The 21,411-nt window shown below is 34.3% G+C and overlaps 1 protein-coding gene across 17 annotated transcripts in view; it reads left to right on the plus strand.

The window, feature by feature from the left end:
• Nucleotides 1-21,411, plus strand: part of Tenm3 (teneurin transmembrane protein 3) — a 2,430,710-nt gene that overhangs the window by 2,257,431 nt on the left and 151,868 nt on the right. For all 17 annotated transcript variants that reach the window (XM_078031007.1, XM_078031002.1, XM_078031009.1 and 14 more), the window contains one exon: nucleotides 7,199-7,437. In XM_078031007.1, coding sequence (XP_077887133.1) covers nucleotides 7,199-7,437 — 239 coding nt within the window. The remainder of the gene's footprint in view (nucleotides 1-7,198; nucleotides 7,438-21,411) is intronic.

A 21,411-nucleotide genomic window follows, 5' to 3' on the forward strand; every position in this document is an offset into this window, starting at 1 on the left:
AAGTCCCTCAGTTAGTGACCCAAAGGATAGAGTCACTAAACAACAAACCAGAAGGCAAGAATGAGGACAGCAGGAAAGAGGAGGAAAGTCAGCCTTTGTCCTTATTAAATTTAAATTTGTGACATGACCCATAGAAAAATACATCTTAGAACCCTTTAAAACTGTAAACTAGAACAGAGATTGGAAACTGAAATAAAACAGTTGGTCAGAAAGCAAATCAGCAAAGAAACAGATCTTTCCACTTACAAAGACCAAAGAGCAAGTATTAATTGTGCTTAGTATGGAGTAAGCCTGGCCATTGACTGCTGGCGAGGCCTGGCTGTGGAAGTAAATGCTGCGGTGCAGTTCCCCAGCTCAGGCTTGTTGTTGTTGTTAAATAGAATCCCCCTCCAGATTCCAAAGCCACAAAGCAACTGTTAGTGTTCAGTGACCTTCTGCACCAGCTGTCTTTGGGGCTTTGAAATTGATTTTCCTCTTCTCCGTCTCTGATAGTCTCTCTTCAAGTGTGCCTCTCTAGTTCATCACCAGAGTGAAAACAGTGGCACAAATAGCTGAGGAACTGGAGGCAGGCATCACGCAGGGCATCATTAGAAACATCAGAACAAAAATCAGCCGGCTCTGGTGTGCTCTGTGTTAAAAAGAAGCTGCTGCTGCTTTATTGCTGAATACAATGGGGAATATTCTCACAGGATTCACTTTTTTCATTTCCAAATATGGTCTGAGGAGTAAAGAAAATTTCTGCCTTTATTCTCCAAACCTCATGCGGATGCCAGGTCAAAAACCATATGTTTTTGATAGTAATTTTTGCAGAATGTTTTATATGTGAGAAGCAAACTCCCAAAGCTGTGTGACCTGGCAAAGAGTCATAGGATGAGGAGAGACTAATGACACACAGAAATAGGTGACTTATAATAGAGAATTAGGTGACAAAATAATTTTCTCATGGGGATAGTCATTATAAATGCTTCTTATAGCTGAATTTCAATAATTCATTTGTTTTTTCACTTATTAAATATTTGTAGGGTTCTAAATATAAAGGAATCATTATGTTGGATCTTGAAACAGGTAAAAAGGATACCTGGGCTTAAAGACATTTATTAATCATAGAATACACTTCATCAATGTTTTTATTTTATATATTTCAGTGGAAAGGACATGTTGGCCTTTGGAAAGATGGTGTCCTGTCTAGAAACCCTGTAACTCACACAGTTCTACCAAATCTGAAACCACACATTCTCTGACATAGAAAATAAGTTGTCATAGCCCTTTCCTACTATGCTCAAGATCTATTTTACATTGGTACATATTGTACCATATCTATTTTGAGGTCCATTTTTACCTGGAGGAATCAGTCCTCACTCAAATGACACCATTTATAAGTGGTTTAAAAATATACCAATGTAAACAATCTTGACCAATACTTTCATTACTTACATATTAGAAAGCCATCTCAAAATATTAAAGGCTAGTAATTTTAAAATATAAAGCACTGGTAATCTGGCTTTTCTTTCAATGTTTTATAATATTTCTGTGTTTATTATGTCCTATATTTCCCAGGCCTTTATCTGATGCTTTCCTGATATGGTGGTCACTGAGACAGAGAAGGAGGAAATGTATATCTGAGATTTATAGTAGTGGCAAAAAATATAATTACGTCCTGTTTTTTCTTGCAGCAACAAAAGTAAATTTATATATTAAATAAATTGGAGGTTTTTTCAAGTAAAGAGCTTTTCATTTCCCCTAATATTGATGAATAATATATTTTTGTATATCATATCTTTTTTTGGTTGTTTGTTTGATTTTGGTGCTGGGGATTGAACCCAGAACCTAGACTCATGCTAAGTACAGGCTCTTCCACTGATCCACACCCACAGCTCCTACATCTCTGTTTTCAATATCTCAAAGTTGCATTTTCTTTTAAGAAAAATAACAACTTGATAATTGTGAGCCTGCTGTTTGAAGGAGTTCCTTGCCAGGATCACCAGTCACAGTGGGTATGGAAATTGAAACTAATACCTAATTTAAAGATAGCAACTATCAAATTCATATTCTGCACATAGTGGACATTCTTATTTCAGTGTTGAGGCTACAATAATAAACTTTTGAGCTCCATAGGCTCAAGTTCAAATCCCATCTCTCATTAAGAATTACTTAAATGACTTTAAATAAAGCTATAACATATTTTCCAGGAATGCTTCTCATTTTGGGTTCCCATAACTTCTAGTTTATTTTCATTTTGCATATTTTATGATTTTATTTATTTATAGCTATGACTTCTTTTTAAAATTTTTTTAGTTGAAGTTAGACACAATACCTTCATTTATATTTATATGTGGTTCTGGAGATTGAACCCGGTGCCTCACATGTGCTAGGCAAGCGCTCCACAACTTGAGCTACAACCCCAGACCCCAGTTATGGCTTCTTGACCAACATATTTCATTTCTCTGAAAGTCATTTTCTTCATCTGTATAATGACCACCATTTTATTTTACATATATATATGTAAAATATATATATATATTTTAGCAACTAATGTATGCTAGGAACTTTTTTAGTCCTGGGAATAGAGAAGTGAAACTTGTATTCTAGTGGAGAAGACAAACATTATACTTGTGTAGTGGGCATATCACTCTTAGTCCATCAACTTAGCAGGCTAGAATTACTATTTTAGTTTTCTATACTTATGTTTATGTTTTCTCTTAAGCCCTAATTCCTAGAAACTTTCCTTTATCCATTTTAGGTCCCTCCCTCCCCTATTCCATCCCTTCCATGATGCTCTGGTGCTTGGGTCTTCTCCACCAAGACACTGAGTTTTCACACTGTCAGTCCCTTCATTTTCAATCCATGAACTATTGTGAGCTAGCCTGCATTCCTGTCTGTGAGGTTCCTTCTGGTGCTACTCTGGAAACCACGGAAGTAATATGGTTCATTACAAGTTATGCAGAGGCGCAGGAATCTTGGTGAGGCCCTCAAAACTATATCACCTACACATGCATGCCTCAGTTTCTCTCTGGGGATCTGTTATCTCCTCACTTTTCTTTCTTTTTCTTTTCTTCTTCTTCTTTATTTTTTAATGATACAATGTGTTCCTTGACACAGTATCTTTATTTACTTTATTTTTTATGTGGTGCTGAGGACCAAACTCAGTGCTCACACATGCTAGGCAAGTGCTCTACCACTGAGCTACAACCCCAGCCCATCTCCTCACTTTTATAACTGAGATTTAAGGCACTCTTAGCTTCTCCTCATGCACCTTAGAAGAGTCAAATCTCTACTTCCCCAGGACTCAACTAGTGAAGCCAGGAGAAGAGCCTTTGTCCTGGAATACAGTGAATCCCTCTGCTCTCAGCCATTGCCTTTGGTTTCTTTTTCCTAGTCTTTAATAAAATGGGCTATTTTTCTAGTCTAAGGAGACTCTCTATTTTCTAAATTCTGGGTTTTTTTCCAGACATTTGGGGTATATCTCATATCTTTTCTAGTTCTGCTTTACCCCGAATGTCCATATGGTACCAAAACTAGAGCAAGGGTATCTGTCTTGGTCAGAGGCCTGTATCCGGATGCTACTCGGTATTGCTTGTTTCTATATACATGGCTTCATTGGGTGGGTAGCTTTCTGGGTTCATTTTCTATCTCCCCCACCCAAACATGGCATGGAAGTAGTATAAAGAGCCTCAGACTCCTATGGAGTCTTGCTACCTCTTCTGGATGCTGCCCATCAATCAGAGGGCAGGCCTCTCTCCCTGGGCTCTGTTGAACCCTCCCTCTGCTCTCGTTGTTCTTCTGCCTTCTTGTTGCCTGAAGATATTCTCTTCATCTAGAGGGAAAACTCTTTTTTTTTTGTTTTGCTCACACTGTTTTTCTCCCAGACATTCTAGTTATACTCCAGTTCACTCCATTTCACCCAATAGTCTGGGTTTTAGAAAACCAATAGAGACTTGGACTATTTCTACTTTTCATTTTATTTCATCTCTTTCAGAGTCAATGAAATAAAACACTTGCTGGAATTGAGAAGGGTGAAGCACAGTAAACATAGGCAGAGGGAAAATATTTCAGGTGGCAAAAAACACACTAAAGTGTACTTCAAAGATTTAACCTACCACACAGGTAGATAAATAACAAGATAATAATTATAGTAGGTACTTTGAAGAAAATACACATGGTGATGTGTTGGAGAGTAAAGAGGACAAAGCGTTGGATTGGGTGGTAGGTAGTTAGAGCTGGGACTTGGAGGATAAAGGATGGCAATACTAACAAGTCATTTTGTCCTTCACAACACTTTGGTGGCTTTTTAATGAAATAATAAGCAGAGCCTGGCCCTTAGTAAATGCATGGAAATGGCAACTATTGTTATTATCATTGATGAAGGGACAGAATGGACAGCTAGTTGATGTCGTTAGTGATGCCATCATCCAAAATAAAGATGATGCCAAAGCCCACACCTGCAGGCTGAGTTAGCCAGTTGTTCCACAATCAGGGGAAATATCAGTCCTTTCCTACCATTGGCAAAGGTGGTTTATTCAACATTCTCTTGTGTTTGCAAGGACTTCTTACAGTGAAGTAATTTCCAAGAGGATGACCACAGGATCTCTGTCCAATGACGAGCATCTGTCCTGTCTTCTCCAAGATAAATTTTTATGCATCCTTTGTGCTGTTTGTATGTATGTTGTTGTTATTGCTGTTGTTTTTATAAATTCTCTCCAGTGTCATTGAAGGAATAGTTGTGACTTTTGGCTGCTGATCTTCTTGCTTACTCTTCTTGTGTAATCCTAAAAAAGGGAGAATTTAAATCCGGGGGCCATCTGTAGCTCACAGGCCATATCCAGTCCTGTACCTATTTTTGTACTGCTTATGGGCCAAGAATTTTTTGAACATCTTTAAATAATTGACAACATGCAGAGAAAAAGAAGAATATTTCATGACATAGTAAAATTCTATAAAATTAAATTTTTGGTGCCCATAAATATAGTTTTATTAAAGCAAAGCCACGCTCAATCATTTATGCATCATCTGCAGCTACAGAGTTTAGTGACGTGGCCAGAAAAGCCCAAAATACTTACTCTTGGTCCTTTACAAAAGAAGTTTGCTGATGCCTGATAAATGATCAGGTTACTTCTCCGTTTGATAACAGCCTATCTTCTTTTCCACAGTAATGTCAAGTGTATGAGAGTACCGTATCAAAATTGTAAACCTGGGAATTCATTTCGTACATACTGGTTTTTATGATGTTATATTTTGAACTGAGATTTAAAGTCTTCATATTATAATATTTGGTCTTTTGGAATATAGATTCTAGTATGTTAATTTGAGCAGAATAACATGGTTACATTTGACATAAGCTAAAAATAAAAGAAAATTAGCTAATAGCTAATGTTTATTGAGCACATACAGTGTGGTGGGTATTAGTATAATACTGTCCATGTGTGACCTCATTTAATGCTGAGGAAAAGTCTGTAAAATCAGTGCTGTTATCATGCTCACTTCACAGATGATAAAATCAACACATGGGAAATTCAAGTAACTTATCAAATATCATCCAGTTAATTATAAGTGAAATCTAGGATTAAATAGTCTGGTTCCAACCATGCTGAATGTGAATATTGCAAGAAGTCTTAACAATGCTGCTTCCAATATACTATTTAATTCAGACTCTAAACTATTAGTTTTCTAGAGTAGTTTATTGTAGGAAATTGGATTCACAATACAGTCATGAGTATAATTGTAGAAGCTGTAATTTATCGTTAGCATCTAATTTTGTGGTTGACATAGCTGTTTTAGGTGCATTAACTGGTTTACAACCTGTAAAATAAAGAACTCATTAGCTCCATTTTACAGATGGAAAAACAATTGAGTCTTCCTATGACCACAAGAACTTAAAACCCATATCTTCTGATTTCTAATCTAGAATACATTCTACCATGCCTGTATTAGGCAAATGATCATGACTTTCACATGGTCTGTGTACTAACTACACTAGTAGTCATTTAATAGTTTCCTGGAGACTGACAAATTCTGTTACTTAAATACGTGTTTAGCTTTTCCTCTAAGTGGTAATATAAATGAAATCATAAGTTTGGTTTCTTTTTTATTCATCAGATACTTATGTAGGACTTAATATAGTCTAAATACTTTATAGTTCTTTACAATAATCATTAACTAAGCCGCAGAACAACTCTGTCAGGTGGATACAATTACTATCTTATTTAGCAGATAAAGAAACCAAATCAGAGATAAAGAATTTATCCAAAGACAGATAACCAGTAAGTAGTAAAGCATGTTTAAATTTGGTGATGTGAATTCCCAGTTCTAATACACAGTAAAATAAGTACATCAGTATTAAAATAAAATATATTTAGCTATGTACCCTGTTTAAAGAATCTTTATTCTGTCTTTCCTTTTTTTTTTTTTTTTCATGGTGCTAGGGATTGAACGTAGGGCCTCATGCAAGCTAGGCAAATGCTGTATCATTGAGCCACATTAGGAAATTTGTCTACATGTGATTGAAAACCTTCTTCATATTTGTAGGTTTGGTTTTACAAAGTACTCTGTGATTCCCAGCCCTTAGCAGATTTACTTTCTGGTTACATTTGACATAAGCTAAAAATAAAATAGCTGACATCCCTTGAGAACTGACCAGCTAGCTGCCCGTGGCCAAGCTTGATAGAACTCATTAGTAAGGTGCAGCCTGGGAAGAATATGTTTGTATGGACTTCCAGGAAATAAATTGGGGAGGAGCAACAGCACAGTCATGCGCACCTGTGTTTACATGAATAGTATTCTCATATAATAGTTAAGTACATGTATAGCTATAACATAACAACACTGGTTTTCTTATGGGAATTATGAAGATGCTCTGAAGGCAGTCATCAAAAGAAATTCCCAAATGCCTGTGTTCAGGAAACGATGTGAGTAGAATAACTTTGTAATCTCCCAAAATATCTACTCGAAGGGACAGTAATCATTTGTATGCAAAACCCTGTGTATACATTAAAAATCAGGCTCCTTCATTATTGTCATTTTTATGAGTTGGGGTTTTTTGGTTAAAACATTTGCTTAATTTTTAGTTTTTAAATTATATGAGACAAACAGTAAAAAGAGAAAATGTGTGTGTGCAGAAGACAGGAGAACTAGTACCTTGCTGTGTCTGTATCTTATATCTTAACGTATTTGTGTCTTCTGATGATATTCTCCTTTTCCACAGGCATTTCCTATTCAAAACAGGAACAGGGACAACGCCACTGTTCAGTACTGCAACCCCAGGATACACAATGGCATCTGGCTCTGTTTATTCACCGCCTACTCGGCCATTACCTCGAAACACCTTATCAAGAAGTGCTTTTAAATTCAAGAAGTCTTCAAAGTACTGTAGCTGGAAATGTACTGCCCTGTGTGCTGTAGGGGTCTCAGTGCTCCTGGCAATACTCCTGTCATATTTTATAGGTAAGAGCAAGCTTTGAGAATTATTTTGTCTATAAATCAGGGCTTTATACTGTTGTGTTATTTTTTTTAATCAAGAATCATATTTTGAGGTTATATAATCACTTTGTGGTTTAGCAAATTTTCAGCAGAGACAGGTAAATAGAAAAGTTGGTTTCATAGGTGATTCATTTCCATAAAGAGCAAGGCCTATTCTTAGACAAAAAACTATGGGGTACATATGTTATTGGCTTATTCCCCGTGAAGCATGGATAGGCCTATGACATTTCTTGCCCACAAAATAATTCATGCACTCACAGGAATGAACACTGTGCAGGAATCTCCTTCCATCTGTGCTCAATAGGGAGCTCTCCACTACTTGTGATATTACACATCTTTCAGCTAACTCAGCTATCTAAATGTAAAATTCATCACTCAGGACCATCATCTTGCACTCAGGAAAACTCTCCAGAGAACTGGGCATCTATAAAACAATGAATGGATTATATACTCACTCATATATGTGGATTTTTTCATCTTTCTGGATGTAGTATTATCATGTTTTTCATTTAGTAACCCAAATGACTGATACAAGTTGTAAATATTCCTTACATTTAACTATTTCATCATCCGTTGCAGCATTTAAATACTAGAAATTGTATTTTTAAATTTCAGAAGTCACCACATCATATTTTTATCTGTTTCTGAATATAGGCAAAGGTCTGCTACATTGAAATGCTAATGTTGTCCATTGAGATAAATCTCTGGCTGTGTTTTATGGTTTGTCCACCAAGAACAACAGCTGGTGATGCATCCTCAAGTTTATAAAGAATAAGAGTCTCAAGGAGCTGTAGAAAGAATAACAGATGCTTTTCCAGTGAGCCAGTGTCTACCAATAGCTACAATACTCCTTAGCTATAAATTAGATACCTTGAAAAGTGAGATAACCATTTAAGTCACTATGCTTAATGGAAAAACAGAATTGTAGAGCATGAAGGAACTTCAGAGATAATTGCATCAGGGGTGGCAGCTCTGTGACATGTTATGTACTATTATTGCCAATTCTTTGACCATGGAAGATATCACTAATAATTCAGAGCACTCTTTCCTACGGAACCTGGAGACATCCTCATTATCTTCATCAGAGTGCTTCATTCAGCATCTCAAACAGCCTCTAACCCATCAATCAGAGATGAGAGAAAGATAAAACCTTTGTCATTTTTTAATCTAAGTTAACCTCCTTCTAGTAAAATGGTCAAATCAGACAGAAAAGGGGTTGACACTCACCCAAGATCAAACCCTAGTGAAACAATACTATGCTACTTCACAACATAAATATGGAAATTCACAGCAACAAACATCAGCATTCAGAGGTGAACTTCTAGTTTTCAATTAGAAAATATGAATGCCATTAAGAGAAACTCCTCTAGTTAGCTATATAAATTATTTGTATCTGTCAGAAGTATGATCTACTAAAGAATTGTAAATTATTCTGAAATGTATGTGTTATATACTACCCATGTGTGTTTATAGGGGATTTCTTTTTTTTATTTTTTTTTTAATTTTTAACATGAATCATGACAGACAGATAAATACTGTTGGGCCTGGGTTCCTATCAGGTTGACTGACCCAGCATTCTTTCTGATAAGAAAGTATCTGTCTTTGTAGTTGTTAAATATTTTGAATATTAATTTAATAACATTTAATTTTATATTTGTGGTGTGACTATCAGAAAAGTAGCATTTTAACGTGAGACTTTTGTTCCTGTTACTTGTGAGACTTGTATGCTTTTCAAGGATCCATTAGTGAATATAACTATTATTCTTCTAAGTAAAAATTCTACATTTTCCTTTTCTCTTTTTCTTTAAAAAAATTTTTTAAAGATAGACACAATATCTTCATTTTTTTTTTATTTTTTTATGTGGCTCTGAGGATCGAACCCAGTACCACACAAGGGCAAGGCAAAGCGCTCTACTGCTGAGCTATAACCCCAGCCCCTCCTTTTCTTTTTTCAAATTGTCTGATTCTGCTGTTTAGTAGCCAGCATTCTACTGTATTCCTACTAGTACTATTATCATGAACTTTTCCTTTTATTTTTCCCTACATGGAAACATGCAAATTATATAGTGAAAATACTCATGTCCTCTTTTCAGTTCAATAGTTAGTTATTGAACATTTGTTTTGATCTAATTATTGTGCTAGGAAGGAAGGAGATGCAATCCCAGTGTTAGCAGAAAAAAATAATTAACAGAAAATTATCTCATAATTTTAACGCTTTAACTAACCACAAGTATAGAATTTTCATTGGCTTTCTTGTATTTAAATGATTAACATACTAGCACAGTGATTCTTTTTTAAAATCAGGTAAAGAATTTTAAAGAATTTCATCATCAGTTATATGTTGTACACACACACACACACACACACACACACACACACACACACACACACTGGGGATGGAACCCAGGACCTCACATGTACTATGCAAGAACTCTTGTACTGAGCTACATCCTGAGCCCTGCTAAATCTTTTTTGATTAAAGATGTTGCCTTTACCCTTGGGAAAAAAAAAAAAAAGAATACAATGCTTCCCTCAGGGAAGGTTATCCATGTCTATTAAGTGTGCATATAAAGCAAAGAGGGAGAAAAGGGACACTTGCCCATCCAGCCAGATTGCCTGATAAATCCCAGGATCAATGGGGAGACCAATGTCATCATCAGATTGACTTCACCACCTTTAACAGAGATGCAGCCATCCTGAACCTTTTTTTTTTTTTCCATTCCCTCATATGCCCCCTTCTCCTGCATTGACTGTCAATATAAAGCAAAAGCCTAAGGAAGAAGTTTATATTGAAGCTTGAGGCATTTTTCCTATCCTAGAATATTCTTTCTCACCTTCCAGTTCGATAATGACAAGTTATGAGAATGTAGCTGTAACCTGTCTCTTCTCTGAGGTGAAGTTATCTCAGGATGGACAAGGCAAATAGCTTCTGAAAGAGAGAAGAGAGGGAGGGAAATGGACAGGCTTTGTTGTTTGTTTTTCTGTATTTCTATTAAAATATTAGAGAACACAGAAAGATCAAAAAAAAAGAGGAAATTAATTGCAATTCCATAGTGCATAGGAAACTACTGTTAACTTTTTTATATATCCTTTCAGATGTTTTCCATGCATGTATACAGCTAGGGGTTCATATTTTATAGTGCATTTATAACAAGTTTTTCTGACTTATCATTCATCATATATCATCTGTGTAATTTTACTTAGTGGATTTTTTTTCACTAACCAGTACCCCCAAATCTTATGACTATTTCTTTTATTCATATAACTATATATGTTTTGTGCATGCATGTGTGCTAATTTTATCAAATATTTATCAGTATAAATTCTTTGAAAGAAATTTGTTATGCCAAAATTTAGGCATGTTTTAAATTTTACAAACCATGGCAAGGATTTTATCAGTTTACATAATCTCCTATCCTATTAGTGGTTATAGTCCATATTATATATTTTATTACCAATATTTTTCATCTTTGCTAATCTCTTCAGGTGAAATGTTGCATTGTTGTTTTAGTTTATCACTAGTAGTGTTGAATATCTTTTATTTATTGGCCATTTATATTTCTTTTTGTGTGTGAATAGCTTAGTTGTCTCTATTTTGCTGTTGGAGTTTTCCTATATATATATATTTGTGTGTGTGTGTGTGTGTGTGTGTGTGTGTGTGTGTGTGTGTGTGTGTACCAGGGATTGAACCCTGGGTGCTTGGCCACTGAACCACATTCCCAGCCATTTTTTAAATATATTTTATTTTGAGACAGGGTCTCACTAAGTTGCTCAGGGTCTCACTAAATTGTTGAGGCTGGCTTTGAACTTTCAATCCTCCTGCCTCAGCCTCCCAAGCCCCTGGGAGTACAGGTGTGCACCACTGTGCCCAGACTATATTCTTTTTGATTTGCAAAAGTCTTTATTTATTAAGCATATAAATCCTTTGTCATATACATTATGTTTTTCTAAGTTATTATTAACAGTGGTCACAGTCATTTTTCCCTCTTCCATACATAATTTTTTTAAAAGCCAGATTTCTCTTTTTTTTCTTTACAATTTCTTTCATACCATACGTATAAAGTCCTTATTTAGTCTACTTCACTTTTAAATACACGTAAATCTTATTCTAGTACCTCCATGGTTTTTTGATAACATTTTGTTTTTAGTACTGGGGCGGAGCCCAAGGCCTCACACATACATAGAGATATTAATCCCCAGCCTCTCGATAGGCTTTTTAAGTTAACATTTTTCCTGGGTACTCTGATAGACATTAGAATTCCAAATTAGCTCTTCATTCTAGAAGCTGATAGTCAGGGATAAAAACATACTTGCAAACACTTTGAATAGTACATGATTTCATAGCAACTTGATAAGCAAAAGAAAAAAAAATATCTACTTTTGGCTGAAAATGTAGGGAAAGCCTTGATCCAGTAGCTGATGCTTGAACTGAAGCATGAAAGTCAAAGAGGGCATTGGCCTGATGCTGGAAGGGCTATGACAGATCCATAAGGAGAGGTTGTCTGAGGAACAGTAAAGGAGAAATGTGAACTATCCACAAAGGTGCTTATGAAGTGCTCGGCACCAAGTTTGAAGCTGTGTGTGAATTACCTCATCTTGTTTTCACAACCTAATGAGTTATCTCTGTTAAACAAATGGTGAATCCATTGCCTAGAGAGACACTGTGCCTAAACTCACACAGCAATAATGAAGGAAACGGAACTAGAAACTTACACAGTACCACATTGTACAAGAACTGCCTCCAAGAGATTTTTGAAGAATTGAAAACAGTAAAGAAATTGGTGAAATTTAAGCACTGAAGTGAGAAAGAATCACATTTATGTTTTTTAAGATTGCTTTAGTGGCACTCGAAAGCATGTAATTTGGTGAAAGAAGTTCAGACTTGTGCTTTTCATGCTTTAATGTACCTGGAACAACCTGGCAATCTTGTTAAGATGCATATTCTGATTCAGCAGATCTGAAGAGAGAACTGAGATTCTTTACTTCCAAAAGTTCCCCAGATAACACTCTTGTGGGCCTTAGAACACACTTTGAATAGTAAGGGTCCCAGCTAGTGCCAAGATATTCCATCTGATGATACAAATGGTGTTTCCACACTATTTCATTAGCCACTAGACATACGTGGCTACTAAGCACCTGAAATTTGGCTTGTGAATTTGAGGAACTAAAGTTTGTGTTTAATTTTTTAATTAATATAAGCTCAGATATCCACCTGTGCATTGAGACTATTCTTTGCACTATACATTCTAGATAAACTCTTAGAAAGCCAGGTTTAAGTGTGAGGTCATGAGGCTCTGTTGGGATAAAGGAATAAGATGAATTGAGAAACCTTAGCTGATACATAATAGGACAGATATGTTGTAATTTTGCATATCCCAATTTAAAAAAGCAAATGTACATACGGCATACTTCTTTTCAGCAGATACATTATGATTTTCTTTAGACTGCTAAGCTAAAAATTAAAATCCTGCTTTAATGTATCAACCCTTAAGTTGGTATGCCTTTGCACAATGAAAATTCCACTGATTCCTAACCATAAATGTTATGTTCAATGATAATGATACAGACCAAAAAAAAACAAAACAAAAAAATTGTCCCACTTTTTTGGCCTCTAATATATTCTTTCTTTTTTTTCTACTCTAAAATTAGAAAATGTAAAAAAGCAATCAGCAATAACCAACAGTTTTTAAAAAAAAAAAAAACTGTTGCCTGCCTTTATTTCTGCTTCCATTCACAGTTATGCTGAGTTGGGGGGAGGTCTTGATCACAGTGCTTTCCTCACAGAGACTCCCCCCCACCAGGTGGAAGATAACCTAAAATTTTACTAGAAAAAAAATGTGCAGAAATCATATCATAAAACATAAAGCATTATTAAATACAAATCAAAATAAATATCTGAATTATACCAGTTAAAACTGTGACAAATCACTCAAGTCAAACTTCCAAGAACACCATTATGGGTATTTTACTTAATGAACATTTTCATAAACTGCTAGGCAGTCTCTGAAAATTAAAAGTATTTCCTCTTGCATAAGAAAATATCAAGGATATTTGTGCATGTTTTTTTAAATTTAAAGAACACTAAAAAAAACCCAAAAATCTGATCAGAATATATTATGCTAGCGGAGTGCTCAGTTTTTTGCACTTTTGACTATTTTTTTCACCCAATACTTCAATTTACTGCAGAGTTTATTTTAGTGCAGTTTTATTAAGATAAAATTTACATACCTTATATGTTCCTTCATTTAAAGTGTACAATTCAGTGGTGGTTAGTATATTCATAGAGTTTTGCAAATATTGCAGTCAATTTTAGAATATTTCCATCACCTCCCAAAAAAAGCAATCCTGTATTTTTTGTTATCTCCCATTCTAACACTCTAGTGGCTTTACCCCTCCTACAAAAATCCTTTCATGTAAATCTGAATTTTTTTTTAAGGAAACGGTGGTTTGTTAAGTTATTTCCCAATAACTAGAAATAACTCAGCGTTGTTTTTCTTGTGACCTCCTGATACATGCTGCTAACCAAAGAACTACTCAGATTCTCAATATTCCTTTTCATTTAAAAGATATATATGTAGTTATTTATTTTTTTGAACAGCTGCTACCAACTGATTCCTAAAATAGATGTTGTCATATGTCTGCTAAAAATGCTGTTTAACAACATAAGCACTCCCTAGATCTATCAAAACATAACCTGTAGAATCCAGGTTCATTGCAGTTATGATTCCTTAGCTGTTATCTGTGCTACTTCTGTGTCTATTTGCATTTTATGAACATTTTTACCTCTCTGTGTACCTTGAAATTGATTATGGTACTAGCTGTATATATGCAACTCAGGGTCAGAAGGAAAAATATGTCAGCCCTTTATGTTTCATGAAAAACAACCATTTAAATATATATGGCAAAATAAAACATATTGTGACATTCTTTTTTTCTTTTTGGACATGTCTTTGTGATAAAAATGCTGTTGTATTAGGTTATAGAACACAGCCAAGCAATGAATTACATACCATTTTTCACTATAGCTTCTTCCCTTAACTCTTAGATACATTACATTAGAAAATGGATTTTATCTGAGATGGAATGGTAGCATTTTAATACTAATGTGGTTTCATCACATTGTAGGAAAAATATGTTACTTATATTTCGGAGGATGGGAAATTATAAACCTAATGATACATGGAAATATTGATACATGGATTCCTAAAATTTTGGAATCCATGTATCAATATTTTATGTTTGTGTATGTGAATTTAAGGCTATATTTAAATCTGATTAAATGGTGAATGAAGGTTTAGAATCAAATAGCTTACCTCTAGAAGAGGAGGAAAATAATAATTTGATAAGGCATTCGGTTGTAGCACTCAAAGAATACAAAAAGGAGAAAACCTAGTAAAAACCTAATTCTAGTTGCATTTATTTTCCTTATTAAGAATAGCACTTTGTAGGGATGAATTCTGCCTTTATATTTATATACTCCTTTAAGCAACACTAAAAATTTTGGCTATCTTGACATGTTTGCACTGTCCAGACTGTTAGTATGAACTCTCTTAATTTGTTGAAAATATTACTTTTGTAAGTCTAATATATCATCTAAAAACCTAGAAAAGACTCAGAGATTGCTTTAAAATTTAGTTCGTTCAGCAGTTGACTTTGTATATCATATCAGTGTCTTCTGAATTGAGCCTAAAGTGGGAAGAAACTAATATTTGTACTCAATCTTTTGGCTTCATAAATTTTTGCTGCTTTTTATTAGCAAAGGAAAAAATATTCAGTTTGAGCCTACCCTATTGTTTATTAGTATACATAAAAAATCATATACTAAATTTAAGAAATTATACAAGTATGCTTCTTTTCCCATTAAAAACAATTTATTTTAGTCTTAGCTTGGTCAGTTAAAGTAAATAATATGTGAAAAATGCTACATTTAAACAGACTGTTTTTAAATTTAAATATAGGGATTTTCATGACTTGAAAAATAGTCAAAAGATAGTAGCAATAAGAAATACCTTTATTTTAGCTCAACTCCAGTTCATTCTAGACATAAATATCTTGTCTGTGAAACACAGTTATGTTTTCTCTGTTTTAGGCTATCATTTTTGCAGAATGTAGCATCGTCTCCTGACTAATGACAAGTGGAAAGCGTAATACAATATTTACCATTTCAGTGCTACATGGCATAAATATTTAATTGGTGTTGCATATGTCATTTGCTTCTACATTAGTGGTACTGAAAGCAGTGTGTTCAGAGAGAAATATCTACATAGAGAATAGTGGAAAGAAAAGTAGCTAGCAAATATAAGCTTAAAAAAAAGACTTAATAGTTTGCTAGGAATTTTGAATGAATTTAGCATAAAATCTTTAAGTTACATTGACTCCATATTCACTCAAAGGTCTCATCCTAATACTATGAGAGATCAAATAAAATTCACATATTTATTTGTTTGAATTTTTACCATTCTTACACCATTTAAAAATGTATATTGTAGATTTGCCTGTCCTTCTTCCTCAAGAGTATGATTCCATAGTTTCTTCTTTAGTGTCTTTAGTATAATCAACCCTTATCAGAGAGGAAAGTGGTCATTTTTTCATCCATCCATCATTCATGCATTGAGCACTTACATTTATTGAGTCACCACTTTGGGTCAGACACTATGATAGAGATAATAGTGAACAAGATAATATGGTCCTTGCTCTCTTAGAAATTATAATCTTTTGGAAAAAAGAAACACTGAGCAATTAATTACAATCATGGAGACTACTTACAAAAGGGAATGTAGGAAATTAGAATAAAGAAAAGACAGAACTTATTGAGTCTAAGCATTAGAGAAATGTTTTCCTAAGATCTAAATAATAACTAGGGTTATGCATTTTGACAAATGCTGACATAGGAACAAATTTTAAATCTTGCCACATAAACCGAAATGTCACCCCCCCAAAATATCAATTTTTTGAAATGTTGAAACTAATATATTGTGATATAAAAAGAGACAAATATCGTATGTATCTTAGGAAAATAGTGAAGATATGCATCAATCTTCTTTGGAAAATTAGCTAGAACTCTTTGTTATAATTATCTAGAAATGGAAAAAAATACTACTTTAGAAATTTTGGATAACTAAATCTAAAATTGCCATAAAATTTATAGTCTGTGTTCCTTTCTTGGAATTTCAGATAACATACATACATACTTTAAGAATTTTATTTATAAAGTACAGAAAATTATTTTTAAAAGTGTTAAAGGAAAAGTTTTTTTTAATTCTTTTCAAACTTTCATAAGCACTGTATTAATCTGTTTTGATGAAAAAAAAATTTTTAAATGTGTGTGTATGTCTAGTATTTCAAAAGCCATTTGGAAGTAAAGGTCAATTCTACATTTGATCACCAAAGAGGTCATCATAGCAATTTCCATTACTGAATTGGACCTAAAAGTGGAAAGACTATTACTTTGAGACCCTCCCATTGTGCATTTTAAGTGTATATTATACCGTAGATCTAAGAGAAATTATATTTTTAGCTAGACCTATTTCTGCATAATACTAAGATTATTTATTTTTTTTTCTTTTTTTATTGGTTGTTCAAAACATTACAAAGCTCTTGACATATCATATTTCATACATTAGATTCAAGTAGGTTTATTTTATTTTTTGAGGTGCTAGGGATCAAACCCAGGGCCTCATACATACCAGGAAATTGCTCTATTACTGAGCCACATCCCTAACCCCAATACCAATGTGTTTTCTGAAAAAATGTTAGGTGTTCTTAATGTTAAGAGCTTCCAGTATTTACCTATTAGATTTAATAATGGCATCTTATTCTGGTTTCTAAAGGGGAAACTAATGCTCCTCCCAGTGTGGCCTTCTCAGTGAGCCTGGCATGATGCTGGCTGACTGTGTCCTGGGATTTTCTTTTCACCCTGACCCTTCAGGTTTAGGCTGATGCTTTCTGCTTCTTCCTTCACTGGGGAGTGTTTCCCCTGCTTTATCACTTTGAATAAACCTCCTCTGCCCCGGAGGGGAGAAAGCCTTGCACATATTATTCATTTCCAGGGTAGGAAGAGATGACCAACTACATGGATGATCCATATATGTAATTTCTGTCATTTTGCACCTTCCAGATTTTTGGGTTTTTTCATATGCATCTTTTAATTATTTCTGATAGCAAAGTAAATTTTTTCATTTTTAAAAATTTCAAATATATTTTTAGTTGTAGATGGACACAATACCTTTATCTTATTTATTTACTTTTATGTGGTGCTGAGGATTGAACCCAGAGCCTCATGCATGCTAAGCAAGTACTCTACCACTGAGCCATACACCCAGCCCTGGCAGTCAATTTAATTCCATAACTTAAGTGTTATCAAATCTCTCTTATACTGAGTTCACAAAGATGAGTAAGACATAATCTTTACTACAATGATCTCACAATCTCATATGACAAAATATAATGTCAAATTTGCATATTTCATTGCCATATATTTTTAGACTGCTATTTATAAGTACCAGCTCTCAAAGCATCAAGATATGAGTATGTATCCCATCTCTGTCATTTGCTCTGTAATTTTGAGCAGGGTACTTCCATAAACCAAGTTTTCTTACCAATATAATCAGGTTTAATAATAGTACAGCTTTTGGGAATGTTTAACAAAATAATCAATGGGCCTTGTAAAATATAAGTGTTGAGTTAATTTTAGCTGCTGTCATTATTTCTTATAACAACCAAGTAGACAAATATTATATCATCCACAGTTTTTAAAAAGAAATATCTTAGACCCAGGGAATCAGTGACTTATTCATTCTTACAGCCAGTAAATATTTATAAGGGAGCCTATAATCCAAACCTCCTTATTTTGAGTACAGAATTTTCCTCCACTGTACTGTGGGACATTTTTTTCTCCTAAGATTTAAGAATTTACAAATGTTACATAGACAGAATAATAATGTTGAGTGACAAAATGGGAAATTTATTCAGTTTTGAGTTCTCATCCTGTTGATCTGATTATTTTATGAGCAAGGCCTCAGTAGATTTTATAATGTTTCTGACACCTGTCTTTAACATTTTTTTCATGAATAAAAAGAAATTTTACTGCAAAAGTTTATGTCCAGAATTTAGTAACTTTTTTTTTTACATTTTACTCCATTAATTCTTATTGTTGCCTTCAATTTGTACCAAAAGGTGCGGATTTTTTAAGAGTGATTAAAAAAATGAATTAAATAAAAAAGACAGTGCTTAAAAATGAATTAAATATACAAATGAAAATATGTATTTAAAATAACTCAGAAGGCTCACAATTATTTCATAAAGGAGATAGCACATTTTTTTAAAAAAAGTGTTAAAAGTCACTGCTGAGAGGATTGAAAATACTGTAGGTCTTTGCCTTTGAATCTTGTAAATTTTCTTCTGGATCCTTAATCTTTTCATTAACTACATTTCCAGTTGGTTTTTGTTCATTCTTGCAGTGCTTCAGATGGAACCTAGGGTCCTGCACATGCTAGGCAAGTGTTCTACCACTGAGCTGCACCCCTGGCCCCACTTTCAGTTTTAACGAGCTAACAACATGATGTAGTTACTGAGCCTCTGTGAGTTACACAGAATTTGTGTATACAACCTACCAAATTATTTCAGCCATCTCAAATAATCACAAATCTTATCATAATGTTTCTAATTATAGAGTCAAGATATATTTAGATGCTTTTTGCTTCTTCAGAGAAATTCTTTATGATCTTAGAAAAGAATCACACATAGAGAAGCAATACATGTTTAAAGTGGGAAAGTGGGCCATTTATTTTTAGGTAAGGAGAGTGAGACCACCAAATACAGAAGCAAGCTGGCACTGTGAGCAAGACTCCCCAGGATCAGATACTGCAGTTTGCTCTATATTTTGCTTTGAAATACACTGCCACAGATGCTTCACAAGTACTCATTTAAGAATAGTTAAGATAATGATTAAGGAAAAGTGATCTCAGTTGAACCAGGAGCTGCTACAATGCTGGCTTGTCCCACCCTGCATGAAGGATGAAAAGACACAGTCAAGGGAAGCTGATATGATCTGTCAGCATTCCCATTTCCTACCAGGTGCTGAAGGAATCTGGAAGTGATGGATTCCATAGCACTCTGCTTCTCACGTGCAGTAGAACTCAATGAGGTGTTTTGTTGAACAAATGGTGAACAACAAACCACGTTACCTGCCTGTGCCTAGAGTCCTGAAGGGTCATTGATTTTGTTTAAAGTTAGCCCAGCACTTTCTGGTTTGCCATTGTGGCTATATCCAGTAATATTTTGGACTTATATTCAATGTGTGATTGAAGAGGGCATCTGTGAAATAAGAAGACTATGACCCTAAAAAAATAAAGTTTCCACTTGAAAACTATATACACACACAATGCACACACACATGCATGTGAGCATATACACACTCAAAAATAACTTCGTCTTTCTCAAAGGTGACCCTTTGGAGAACTGGACTATTATGAAGGGGCTGGTTTTCTTGATTTTTCCATATTTTAATATACCAACATTCCTCTAAGAGTCTTTGTGTTTTAAGAGTTATATCTTTTAATAATGGTGATTAAAATCTTCAAAATTTTAACCCTAAATTTTCAAAAAATTGTGATTTTTCAGGTCCTGTGTTCTGTTACCATTTTAAAAGTCAAATTGAGCCCAAAACAAAATTTTTATGCTAGTTAAGTCGCTGATATACATAAACATTTGTTACATAAAAGTAGTATGTAGTTCTTAAAGTTACTGTGGAAGAAAGAAACCCAGATGAAAATTGAGTCAATACAGCAAGGCTTTGAATAATGAGCTAGAGCCATGGGGTTTCAATGGCAAAGCTGCTAATAACTGTCACTAATGAGTCCTCTGTTACATACATTTCATGATAACAGCAAACTCAGTATTTTCGCAATCAGGGAATACTATACAAATCATGTAAATTATTTCATTCTGTATTTTGAATGCTCTTGAAATAGGCTCTTATACCATATTATTTAATGTTGACAACTGTTACCTCAAAGATTCTCTAGCTTAATAATGACTGTCCCCTTTGGGCAGGTGTTTGCCATGGTTAACATGCTGTTCTTTCCATTAGATTAGAAAATGAATGCTTCTTTCAGTCAGCAAACAGACCTCAGAAACAACAGAAAACTAATGAAACATTAGGAAAATAGTCTGCCTTAGAAATCCTAACTTAATTCCCTTGGTGACAGAAACAGCAGCTTGATTTTCATCAGCCTCTGTCAGCTCCAGCACTGGCTATCAGTGGGTGGCTGGGAATATCATTTCCTGCGCAGCCTCCATTGGTGTCTTATACTGCATCTGCATGTGTAAGAAAGAAAAAACATAAGGAATTTCAAAGGCAGAATTACTAAATATTATCATTTCTAAAAGAACATGAGTCAAATATGGTAGAAACAAACCTACAAGTTAAATTGTTGTTTATTCTTATCAAGTCATCTTGATAATGAATTTGCTTCCATTAATGACAAAATTTAAAAAAAAAATGGATGGAAAGGAAAAGCCACATAGAAATGTGAAATAATGGAAGCCATACTTTATCCTCTTTCACTCCCGGCCCCCAGATCTGTTCATTCATAAAGCCTGTGACTTCAGAACATTATAATTCTCAGAGGAACTTGCTACATCAAGGGCTAGTTCCTTTGAATATCAAAATATCCTCTAGGAATAATTCCCTTTCTCTTAATGACAACTAAAGTACATATTAATATGAAAGCTTTCAAAAGAAATACTGATTTTAAAATAACCATATTTGGGTCAGCAGGTATAGACTGTTGAAATAATATTAGTCTTAAAAGTTAATAACAAATAATAATGGATTAGAATGCCAAAATGTTGCCTAACACATTCCGTCAACATGTATATAAACACAGCAGGAAATCCAAAACAAAAGCTAATTTATGGAAAACTATGTATTCCTAA

This window comes from Ictidomys tridecemlineatus, chromosome 14 (assembly GCF_052094955.1).
Source record: "Ictidomys tridecemlineatus isolate mIctTri1 chromosome 14, mIctTri1.hap1, whole genome shotgun sequence".
Lineage (NCBI taxonomy): Eukaryota > Metazoa > Chordata > Mammalia > Rodentia > Sciuridae > Ictidomys > Ictidomys tridecemlineatus.